At 38.0% G+C, this 13,026-nt stretch overlaps 1 protein-coding gene across 19 annotated transcripts in view; it reads left to right on the top strand.

Annotated features, from left to right (window-relative positions):
• The window catches only part of Rims1 (regulating synaptic membrane exocytosis 1), a 479,929-nt gene extending 467,164 nt beyond the window's left edge, over window positions 1-12,765 (top strand). For all 19 annotated transcript variants that reach the window (XM_051152982.1, XM_051152985.1, XM_051152984.1 and 16 more), the window contains 5 exons: window positions 5,769-5,907; window positions 7,231-7,343; window positions 9,361-9,462; window positions 10,265-10,404; window positions 12,065-12,765. In XM_051152982.1, coding sequence (XP_051008939.1) covers window positions 5,769-5,907; window positions 7,231-7,343; window positions 9,361-9,462; window positions 10,265-10,404; window positions 12,065-12,283 — 713 coding nt within the window. In that variant the 3' untranslated portion in view covers window positions 12,284-12,765. The remainder of the gene's footprint in view (window positions 1-5,768; window positions 5,908-7,230; window positions 7,344-9,360; window positions 9,463-10,264; window positions 10,405-12,064) is intronic.
• Window positions 12,766-13,026: the final 261 nt, after the last annotated feature.

Below are 13,026 nucleotides of genomic sequence, written 5' to 3'. Positions count from 1 at the left end.
AGTTCACAGTGGCTCTCAAAACATCACCTTTCTCCCAAAGAAAAGTTTGTCTGAGTCATCTTAGCAGTGGTCTGTGTGAGCTCACCACACACCAGGCTTCTAATTCCACACCTTGCTGATGGTTATGTCTCCAAGAGGCTCCTCCTCATGAACCCTGGGATGTGTCCATGTTCTGTGTTATCATTGTTTTTTCTTATACAAATTCTAGATAATAATCAAGATATTCTTGCTTTCCAAAAGATTATTTATTTTATTTTTTGAGATTGTATTTACATCATCCCCCTTCTCATTTCTCTCTCCCAACTTTTTGCTGTCTTTCAAATTCAATTTTATTACTAATTGTTCACACACACACACACACACACACACACACACACACACACACACACACATTATTCTGATTTCTGCACTTTTGCACTCACCCTCTCCAACATGCAGGGGCCTGCCCTTCAGCCTGGTTACCTGTCTTGACTTTTTTCTACAATGATTAATAGGATAAAGACTATCACAGTCCTCACCCTGTTTACTCTTTCTATTTTTATTTTGTTGTCATTGTTGTTTGGTTTTGTTGGTTTAGAACGGATCTCACATAGCCCAGGGCTTGCTTTAAATATCTTGTGAAGCCAAAGATAAACTCCTGAGTCTGTTGGAATTAAGGTGCCTACTACCTTTCCTGAACTATTTTATTTTTGAAATAGTAATTTAATTACAACATTCCTTCCTTTCTTTTCCTCCCTCTAAGCTTTTCTGAATAACCCTTCCTATAGTTCCTTCCTGATGATTAAATTTAGCCACACAGAGTTTACCTACATCTGTATACTGTTATACCTTATCCTCCTGTCTGTATTTCTCTAATATTAATCTTTTCCTTATGGTTATCACTCAGACCTAAGTGTTGGTATGCTCTACCCTGTCCTTTTACTGTTATATTGTCACACCAGAGTGATGTTTGTGATATTATAGCTTGTTGATATTTAAAGAGTATATGATGAAGGGATTAAGAAGTCACAATATTTATATAACATGTCTCCAAATATGCAAAGAGAGTTCAAGTACCAATATGACATCTTTTGAAAAGTTCTTTGGTAGAATGTCTGCTTGTCAGTAGCCTGAGTAAAATGTTACTTGAAGCATTACCGATTTGACTAATTTTTCATGAGTATATGATTTGTAGAAAGTGCACTGATTTCTAACCTTTATGATTGTAAAATTCTTAAGGCAGCATTTTCAAAAGAGTGTTTTCATGTCGTAATTTGATAATTTGACTACATGACTTTGTAAGGTGCATAATTCTTCATTAGATGGTAAGCGTGACAAGTAATATGATCTTCTCCGTGAACAGCACGTCCTAACCTTTCTTATATCTAGTAGATTGTACTGATAGAAAAGTGAAGTATATGGATGTTATAAGTGCAGAAATTGTAATGTATGTATGGCCGTGAAAATTGAGATTTGAAAACTTTCACAAATGGATTTGTAAACAAATGTGTGAGCGTAAGCATGAAAATACTTGTGGCAAAACCATTTTCTATTTGCTAAGCACGTTAGACCAGACTTTATGGTTTCCTAAACTACAGTGTGTCTGAATGATCACAATACTGAGACCCTAAAACCTAGGCTTCTAATCATACATTTTCTGCTAACCTAACAGATTTGAACAAGTTACTGTGACTTCTAGAATATGTGCCCTGTTATGGCAAAGCTTTCTCTCTGGGTTCATGGCCAAATCTGCTGTGTTGCATGAATTCTCTTTCTCCATATTTATGACCTCCATGCACATAAGACAATAATCCCTCCAACTCTTCCATCCTAAATTAATATTAAGTCCTTATGAATCTAAACAAAGCAGATTCAAAGCTGGAACTGTTTATTTAGCTTCCCTCCAGGCCTTTCTAAGGCTCAGGCTAATGGCATTCTTTTCAGTGACATTAATATAAATAAAGCAACAGGTGGGTGTCAGTTCTTTGGGCAGCTCCCACCTAAATAAATAAGTAAAGTTTAGAAATTATAAAAGTATTATTCAAGTTTACAGGGCTGGGTGGATATAAAAGCTTAAATAGCTTACTCCTCAAATGTATTTTTCTTTCTTTTTTCCAGAGTCTATAACATATACAATCTGAAAACTTTTGAGTTTGAAATTGTCCTAGAAATACTCTGTAGGTTTACTCTGCTTTTAGAAAAATTAATATCTGAGTTTAAAGGCAGAAACAAGTTAGGATGGGAGTATGGTTCATAAGTTAGGATTTCATACTTGTCTCTTAGAAGACATGACATGAGTTGAACTCTGAGTGCCTGTAGCCACACAACTGCCTACAAATCCAGTTCACAGGAATCTAATTCCTTCCTCTGACCTCAGTGGGCAGAGCACTTAGGTCACACACACACACACACACACACCATTTGCCAGTGAAAGAATAATTAATAAAAGTTATTTATTTCTGAAGACTTTCTTTACATTCATCAAGCAAATATGCAATAAATGTTAAATATGCAACAAATGTTAGATGTCTAAATTGTTTGAACCTGTGTTTAGGAGTTGTGTGGAAAAAAAATCAGGCTTGGCTAGTCATCTGGATAGCCAGACACCCACAGGAGTCCTGAGATCTGTGGCAACAGAGTCTCTGGGACAAAGTCAACATCATCAGAAAACCGAAAGAGGAGCTCAAGGACCTGTGAGCTACTGAAAGAACAACCATCGTTGTGTCACCAGCCACCAGTGTGTTCAACATCCTTACTGCTGGTACCAGGACCTACCTTACTGTATGGAACTTCCGCTTTCCCTCTTGGCTTTTCAAATGAAACCATTGCTGTTCGGCCATCACTATCTGTTCTTACTCTGCCCAGGGTTTAAATCATAGCTCCTACTGCCACCAATAATGTGTCTTAATTATTTTCCCTATGTACACAAAATACAATGTAGTCTTCATGGTAGCAGAACATTTTTTTTATGTCGCTAGAGCCTAGAATTGAGTGTGACCATAAGAAGTTCTTAAGAAGGAATTACTGGAGTGAAGGGTGGATGAAATAGCAAATGAAAATCGTACTAGCTCAATACTTCTCATCACTGATCCTCCTAACAGTCTCACCATTTACAGCGACCCGGCAAAACTCTTTTGATTATGAATTGGTACTCCACTCTGGTATTTTCCTCCCTCCTCTTCAACTTCATGCTTTCTCTGTTTTTGTGTTTTGTGTGTGTGTATCTGTGTGTGTGTGTGTGTGTGTGTATGTATGTATGTGTATGTGTGTGTATGTATGTATGTGTGTGTGTGTATGTGTGTGTGTGTATGTGTGTGTTTGTATGTATGTGTGTGTGTATGTGTGTGTGTGTATGTGTGTGTGTGTATGTATGTGTGTGTGTGTGTATATATGTGTGTGTGTGTGTGTGTGTGTGTGTGTGTGTGTGTGTGTGTGTGTGTGTGTGTGTTTTGGTTTTTTTTAGCCCACTGTCCTTCTTGCTGCTCATATGCTCACAGTGTGGGCTATCATCTGGAGAATGGTTAACATACCAGGGGCCACATCCTTAAAGAAAGAGGATTTTCCCTACCCCAGAAGCTTTTAACTCCACATATACTTTGATTACAAACTACCACAGGAGGATTATTTTTCTTGTGACATAATCTCGTAACCCAAGAAATTTGGGACTTTTGAGGTAGTGATGGTTTTGATTTTTTTAGGTTAGACTATTCAACTTGTATAACAATGGATTTCTCCTATCTCTAAATTTGAATCTACCCAATAAGTACATATGAATGAAAGATGTTCTAAGAACACACTGATTTTCTGAATGAATTCCACCAAAGCAGTCGGCATAGCATATATAAATACCAGCAGCATTTTCAGTACCATGAATGAAGTTCTTGCCCTCAGTAAGTATGCATATTCTAGAAAAACAAGTCACACGGGAAAGACCAGAGACCTAAAGGGAAAGAAAAGAACTTCTGATTTTCAGGTAGGAAACTGGGACATCTATATGAGTATTGGAAGCACATTCTTTTTTTTTTTTATGGACAATTTAGAAGTCACAATGAAGATCGCTAGCATTGCATTTTCTAGGAACTTATTCTATAAAAAATTCCCTGTAATTACTGGAATGCTCATAAGATGTGGTTTAGTTTGGAATCTTCGTTGCTATCTAATGGCGGCATCGTTTTAGTATGTTATCTTGAATGGAATGAGAAAGTTGTAGACTAGAGTTTATAATGTCCCATTGCTGAATTGCTGAGTTTCAAGGAGCCCTTCTAGATGAGAGGGATGGCACTAAACAGCACTCACATGGCATCCTCACTCCTAGATATTGATTTAGCTGCAAAACAACAACAAGTAGATAGAAGATTTTTAGCACGAGAAAAGAATAATATTAAAGTAAAATAAGGCAGTAAAGACTCTTTTCAATGCTATTTCTGTAATATTTAAAAATTTGGAAAATATATGCATTGACTTTATAAAAATAGCAATAAAGAAGTGAAACAGTAAAAATGTAATAAGCCTATCAAAACATCTATAAGAATATGTAGAGAATCAAGTCTATTATGTGTTTGGTTATACAATTTAAAAAGAGATAAAGTGAACAAAAGGAGAGGGTAAAACCTCTTATATGACATATTTAAGACGGTACCTGCACTTGTGAAAGATAATAGGAAATGAAAATTTTAATGTATGTGCATATTTTATACACAGGAATTACTTACAGATTTCTAATGTGTCTTAAATGATACAACACAAAAAAGCAAATGCACATGTAACATGTCTATGAAAAAAAAGTTTAAGAGTTTGTCTTACCTGTTGGCATTGATCGTGATCATACGAACAATCAAGTCAATGTTTTTTATGTTTATGGTTTGTAAACAACTGAAATGAGTCCAGCATAGTAGCACATACTTATAATTCCTGCACGTGGTGGCTGAGGCAGGAAAGATGGGAGCTCAAAGATGGCTGGAGCCACAAAAAAACCAAACCAAACCAAAACAAAACAAAAAAACAAAAACAAAAAACCAAATCCACGTAGCAAGACTTTATCTTAAAGAAAAGGTGAAATGAAAATGATGAGCTAGCCTAAAGTACAGATGGATACCCATCTCACTCCCAAAATGTCAGGTGGTTCCTATAGCTGAATCAGAAGGTCAGAGACAGTTGTGCTCCCGTAGAATAAAGGTAACTTAGACCTGCTCTACCTAACTAGGTGGCCGGTACTCCATCCCAGTTTAAAATAGTGTAAATTGAGGCACTGTAAAAGTCATCAAAGAAACTAAAGACCTACTGTTCCTTTATATGACTGTTGATGATAACCAGAAGCGCCAGTGCTGTAGGGTTCTTCCTTCTGAGATGTCTGCTCGCTTTTGTAGGAGATAGTCCCTTCCTTTTAGTCTGCTTCCACACAGTTGGGTTGCTTCAGATTAGGCGGAACCTGTTAATTTTCTCAGGATCCTTTCCCAGGTAACAGTTCAGTGCCAGAGGCGGGATTCGTTTCAGTGCAGTTGCCATAACGGATCTACAATAGTCACTTCTGTTCACAGACTATCAGGTCATCTGTGGAGCTGTGTGCGGCCTGTCTTACCTATTGCTTACCCTCTCAGTGATAGTACTCTTCAGGAAGAGATTTAATAAATCAGATTATTCTCTTCAGCCATGGCTGTTTTTATTAAACATTTAATGTTAATGAAAAGTAACTATTGCTTTTGCAGAGCCAATTGCAATTCAGGACAAGAAAAGAAAAGGGAAAAACGGCTAAAAGAAATTTGGTTCTTGTTTCTCTTCTCTCTCATCAGAGTCGGGCCACAAGAAGTTAAAAAGTACCATCCAGAGGAGTACAGAAACGGGGATGGCAGCTGAAATGCGAAAGATGGTGAGGCAGCCAAGCCGGGAGTCCACGGATGGCAGCATCAACAGTTACAGCTCGGAGGGAAAGTAAGTGGCATCTTGCAGCATGTGGCTTAAAAATATGGACTGTTCAGGACTTCCTACTGTGTTGCTTATTCATTTAACCAGAAGCGTCCCCACCTGTTTCAAACCAACCTGATATCCTGTAAACACCTGCGGACATATCCCTGCACCTGTTCCTGTCTGTCAAGGGAATAAAGTGAGGTCCTTCACTGAACAGATAGTAGAGAAATGCCACATTCAATGAAGTCTTTCATATGGCAAGCATACGGCCTAGCTCTGCCACCAGAACCTAAATGAAAATTTAGCAGCGAGAAACTGATTTCTGATATCTCAGTTTCTCTCCAAACGGTTCTGAGCTGTATGATGCTATAAGCCTGACATGTTTTACACACAAGCAACTTACAGTTTTCTGTCTTTAAAATACAACTAATTCATTTTTTCCTCAGATGGGGAAAAACAGCAGGTACTACCTCATTTTTCTAAGTAAAGGGTTTTTTTTTTTTTAAGTATAAAATGGGTTGATTCTGAAAGTATAAAGACACTTTTCTTATTTATGAGAACTATTACTAATTTGTGTAGTTACTTATCCAAATCTGTATTTTTCTATAGTTAGAAACTTTTGGGTTAAGACTGGACTTTTTCAGAGGGAATGCTTCTAAGTAACCACTATACATGTTTGGTGGGTTTCGATAGCAAACCACCTACACGTTTGTCATCCAGCCATTCTTGCTGCCTTAAAAACAATCCAACTCTGAATAAGTTATGGTCTACAAGATAACTTCATAGTTAAGGAATGTGTCTGATGACCCGGGCTTGACGCTGACATAAAGATGAAGTGAGAAAACTGGTTCCTCAAGGTTGTCCTCTAACCTCTATATGCAGCCATTGGATTTGCATGACTTCACACACACACACACACACACACACACACACACAAACACCTTGTATCACACATATGCACACACACTAAACAATAATAAATATAAAATTTCAAAAATGAAGACATGAAATATGTTGTACTGTCCTATAATACTCATTAAATATATTAGAAGCTTTTAAAAATGTTCATGAATAAACATGTAAAGTTAATGATATTAAATTATAAATATCTTCAGCAATTGACATAGTAAAAACTTATAACGGGTCCTCCTGAATGGAGCCTCAGGGCGCCAAGTCCGTTATAAACCTCTGCTCAATTAGTATTGCTCTTCCTATGCTTCTTTCATAGGTAACATGAATGAAGAGTAAACAAACTATCAACCGGGGAATCTGTCTGCTGACCAGAACAACAAGAAACTAGCAAGAAGAGAAGTCTAATTTTGTTTTGTTCTTATTTGTTCCCTGTAGCTTAATATTTCCTGGAGTTCGCGTAGGACCAGACAGTCAGTTCAGTGATTTTCTTGATGGATTAGGGCCAGCCCAGCTTGTTGGCCGTCAAACCCTCGCCACCCCTGCCATGGGTAAGGATTATTATTCTGCAGTCTGATGGTTGACATGGTCATTTAAAATTGCACAGTAGTATTACAAATGAAAAACAAGTTACTATTCTCAAACATAAAGCATAAATGACATTGAAGGAACACAACACCGCTCTATCTTAAGATTCACAAGACACAAGCCTAAAGAACAAGATCAACAGTAATTGCTTGGAAGGAGGATGGCTATGGGGCTTCATTGTAGATGAGCTAGGATTCTCGTCAAACCCATAGCTAACTGTCTACCTGAAGGACAGTTTCCAGTTTCTGACAGAGGACAGATGCCACCAGGGAGCCTTTATTTGGGGTTTCTCTTCTACTGGTGGAATTATTTTTCTTACAAAAATTGGAGGTTAAAAATCTGAGTCATTCTAGTCACCCACCCTTGTTCATTTTTCAGATTAAATGGTCTGTCTCTACTCTGAAAATATAGGTCACATGGATGTAAACAGAGGGATCTCTAGGATTGGCAATTACAGCCACCTAACTTATTCATTAAAGTGATCAGAAATGGAGTGCACACAGTTCAAAGGGGTATATCAGTTTATAGAAGGAAAATTAAATCATTTCTGGAAAAAAATGGAAGACACATTAACATCTTTTTCTAAAAACAATATTCTAAATACAGTCACCAGATACCAAGCACAGATAAACAGGGAGAATAAGAAAAAGGAAAGATTTATCTTAAATGCAAAAGCAGCAGAAAATAGAAACCAACTCAAACTGAGTACACACATTAAAGTTAATAGTTAGACTGAAGGAAATTAGAGATGTCAGAGGTTAAGAGCACTTGCTGCTGCTCTCCCAAAAGACCCTAGTTCTCAGCACCCATGCCAAGTGAGTCTAATGATAGTTCTAGGGGATCCAACACCTTCTTATGATCTCACAGACACTCCACACATGGCATGCGCACATGGAGACACACGTATATAAAATAAAAATAAATCTTTAAAAGATTATGTGGCTCAAAGAGCTAAAAGGATAAGACTGTGAAGTATAATAAATAATGAAAAGTTATGGAAAAAACTGAGTTTTCTGGAACTGAGAAATGTAATTACCATAAGAAGTGGATGCCTAATTAGGGAAAGCTAGGGAGAAAATTGATTGACTAAAAGATAAGCCATAAGATGGTATTCAGAATCAATTTCAGAAACAGAAAAATGAAAAGTATAAACCGGAATGTAAGGAAATGGAATTAAAACGGTTCTGATATATGTATAACCATTGCTACAGAACAAGGGAAGAGAGTGAATGGTAGAAGCCACATTTTGAAATGCAATCATTAAGAAGATTCCCAAACTGAAAGATTTTTAAAAAAATAGATTCGTCTATCATACAATACATTCCAACAACAGTTTGCCTCTTAACCCATAATTCCAACCCCCCCACCCCACTTTTGCGGGGGAAAGTGCGTCTTATGGTCCAAAAAATATGGTAAATATTTTTAAAAGTTAGACTGCATGTCAACACTAATGGATAGCTATAGAATGCCAAACAAAGGAAGTTGAGTTGGGGAGATGGCTACATGGGTAAAGCAATAGCCATGAAAGTATAAGGACCCAAGTGTGAATCCCCCAAACCTGACATAAGCTCAGCTGAATGACAAATCTGTCATCCTATTGCTCCAGATGTGAAATAGGAACCTGAGTCAGGACACAGTGGCAAAGGAAAGACACTGTCTGAAACAAGGCAGAATGCAATGACAAAGACCTGAATTTGATCCCTGACATCAGAAGTGCACACACCTATAGAGACATAGGCGCATGCACACACACACAAAATTAGCTAAATGCTATAGAAAATAAAGGTGGGAGAAATGAAAAATACATTAGAAAATTAATTTGTAACCTGAGAAGAAATGTGGAGTTGAAAGGAGTGTGCATGTCAGCAATCCTCTACCATCATGGGGACGGCAGTGCAGCATCTGTCAGAATTCCTCCACCTTTTCCTCTTCTCATGACTTGAGCAGAAGCTGACATTTTTGTTTTGTCTCCACGTACAGGTGATATCCAAATTGGGATGGAGGATAAGAAGGGTCAGTTGGAGGTTGAGGTTATCAGAGCCCGGAGCCTTACACAAAAACCTGGCTCCAAGTCTACACCCGGTAAGGAAAAGTAGCACTGAAGGTGTATTTAGTTTAACTGTTGTGTGTATAACGATTTATCTGTGCATATATACGTTCATGCAGAACTCATAGGGGCCAGCAGAGGCCATTGGATTTCCTGGAATATGAATAACAGGCTGCTGTGAGCTGCCATGTGAGTGCTAGGAACTGATTCCAGGTCTTCTGCAAGAGTATGTGCTCGTAACTGTTGAGCCATCTCTCCAGACACTGAGCAAGACTTACATATATGGAAAATATTGGAAATTGTATACCTTTAGGTTTATGTTTGATCTTAGAAAGAAGTGTGAGAAAAGAATGCATTCGAATCTTACAAGCTTGATTTTGCATCATTTGACTGATTAAAAAGAATTTTCTGTGATTGTTGATTTTATAAAAATGGATCTGGGTTTTCTTCACATAATTATTCTGTTGAAAAGTACTAGGGAAATGCTGTCATTCCTTAAAATAATTATAGCCTCTTATTGTGTTAAATATTTTTTCTGCATCCTTAAAACCACAAAAGAAAGCATGAGGCTTAAGATGTTTATCTCCACTGTTATGCCAGTTCTGACTCAAATAAATGAGCCAAGACCAACGTGTGGGCATTTACTTGATATGAGGAAAGACACAATAGTGGTGGTGTATGTATGGAGCGTAAGGAGCAGAGCCTTTAGCATGATGGGAATGTACAAAAAGGTTTCGGATACATCTAATAAGAATCTCCCATTCCCCAATAAGGCATCAACTAATAAAAATAGAATCGGAACAATGCTTTCTTCCATGTCTACCCGTCTTTGTTTAGCCCCCTACGTCAAAGTGTATCTTTTGGAAAATGGAGCCTGCATTGCCAAAAAGAAGACAAGAATCGCACGAAAAACTCTGGATCCCTTGTATCAACAGTCCCTGGTTTTTGATGAAAGTCCACAGGGTAAAGTTCTTCAGGTCAGTAAGAGTTTGCTTGGCTAATCACATGGCAATAGCTATCAGCCCAATTAAAGATATGGAGAGTATAAGAAAATCAACTCTGTAAAGCCTAGCTTATTAATGCCCTCGAGAAAAAAAAGATAGAAAATGGTCAATTTATAATAGAGTATGTATGGTGTTAACAATATCTGATGTGTGCAGTGGAAAATAAAAATCAACATCTTTCTCTTTCCCTCCTTGTGTCTGTCCTCTCCAAACAGGAACCGGGGGAAGAGGGTGCGCATCCGGGGAGCGGGAGGGAAGATAAAGGAGATGAGAGGCAGAGAAGGGGAACACGGGTGGGAGGAAGAGGAGAGAGAGTAGGATGAGAACAGACAGACAGACAGACATACAGACAGACAACATACACGATAACACACACAGACACATACAGACAGAGACATACAGACCAGCAGTACACAGACACATATACACACACAGACATACAACATACACAACAGACAGACATACATACATACATACATACACATACATACACATACATACATACACACATACATACATACACACATACACATACATACATACACACATACACACATACACATACATACATACATACATACACACATACACATACATACATACATACATACATACATACACACACACACATACATACATACATACATACATACATACATACCATGGCAAAAAATGCTAACAATACTGATTGATCATTACTTAATATCAGACATGAACTACAACGCAGAAGAAAGAAAATAGAGACCAGCACTTAGCTTGATTATGTTAGATATTTCCATGTGTATTTCTCTCAAAGTTTCTAGTGACTTTGTGCCCTGAACATCATTGTTTCTATGGTAAAAAAATAATTATATTTTAGGGTCACAGAAATTCATTAAGTTGTCAGGGTAATAGTACATTGAGAAAGTAGGGTTCACACCCTTAGGTGTGCAAAGCATGTGAATGGTTCAGTACTAAACCTTTGTAGATGACCCCAGGATTAGTACACAGACGCCAAGAATATGTGTGATGGAAGGCTCTTCTGACACCAGTGTAGTTTATAGTAGTAAGTGTCTGTGAGCTCTCTTGCTCACTATTCGCCTGAGTAAATCCAGCTGTCAAGCAAATCCTCAGGAGACACCGCCTTCAATTATTTCTCCATCTTCTCCTTCCCTAACAATTCTATAATTTAAAAGAAGTGTGTGTGTGTGTGTGTGTGTGTGTGTGTGTGTGTGTGTGTGTGTGTGTGTGTGTATTCTCACTTTGCTTGCAGAAGCCATTGGAAATGTACTTCATTGCACCCTTAGTCTGATTTCTCTTTTGCCCTCCTAGATTTAAAGGTTTTAATTTTTGTATGTCTACAGCTTCACCATTGTTTATTATAAAAAAGTCACAGACAGAAGATCAATTCTGATTTATATAAATATATAGATATGATTGTAGATATAATAGATGACAGATACACAGACAGATCAATACCGTGACAAAAATGATGATAATTGATTGAGCATTACTTGATATGTTTGCATGCTTGCTCTTAGATATTCGTGTTTCTTAACCTTTTCCTACTCCACATTTTGACAGAATGGGAGATTTGATCCCCTCACATGTGGAAAAAGGAAGATCAAATCACATTGTGTTTCTCTGTCTGCAGGTGATTGTCTGGGGTGACTATGGAAGAATGGACCACAAATGCTTTATGGGCGTGGCTCAAATCTTGTTGGAAGAACTTGATCTGTCCAGCATGGTGATTGGATGGTATAAATTGTTCCCTCCGTCATCACTGGTAGATCCCACACTCACTCCCCTGACCAGGCGAGCTTCCCAATCATCTCTGGAAAGTTCCACTGGGCCTCCCTGCATCCGGTCATAGTCAACTCCTAGCCTTCCAGCCAAACTCTACACTTCAGGATAATTATCAGAACCAGATATTTCATGATCAAGAGCATTGTTGGAGACAGACAATCAACTTGTGTTTTGCCTGTAGTAGTTTCTTCGATAATGTGTCCCAATTGTTGTTTAAAACATGGCTTCATACTGACAGAACAAGGCAGTCTATCAAATTGCAGTAAGTATCGACATGCTAGTGAGAGTCACTGACACTTCTTGCAGATAGAAAAAGATGAGACATCAACTACACACACACACACACACACACACACACACACACACACACACACACACCAAATTGAACAAACTGGAAACTCTCACTCTGTGAAAAGGTGTACTTCACAGATTTCTGCACAGACCACAAGCAGTGTTATTTCCCTAGTGTTTGAGGTTGTTTAGTTCTTCTCTGTGCTTTAGTTACCTGTGTACTGTTTGCTATTTCTTTCGTTGTCTGTTTCTCTGTCTTCATTTGTTTTTTCCACTAGTGTTTCGGGTTTTTTTTTTTTTTTGGTCTTTGTTTTCCTTTGCTTTGTCATATCAGGATTAGTGGTATTAACAGAGACCCTTCCTTTCTTTTTCCAAAAGCACCAAAAAGGGCTGAAGCAGTCTCTGTAGCATTTTCCCCAAAGTTTTTCAAAGCTGGGCGTGGTGAAGCCAGGGAGGGTATCACTGACGGCCAGTTCACAGTTCTTCCAAGTCTTGTATGTGCAACCTCCCTACCCCCCC

This window comes from Acomys russatus, chromosome 11 (assembly GCF_903995435.1).
Source record: "Acomys russatus chromosome 11, mAcoRus1.1, whole genome shotgun sequence".
Classification (NCBI taxonomy): Eukaryota; Metazoa; Chordata; class Mammalia; order Rodentia; family Muridae; genus Acomys; species Acomys russatus.
This window is presented reverse-complemented; position numbering and strand designations above follow the sequence as displayed.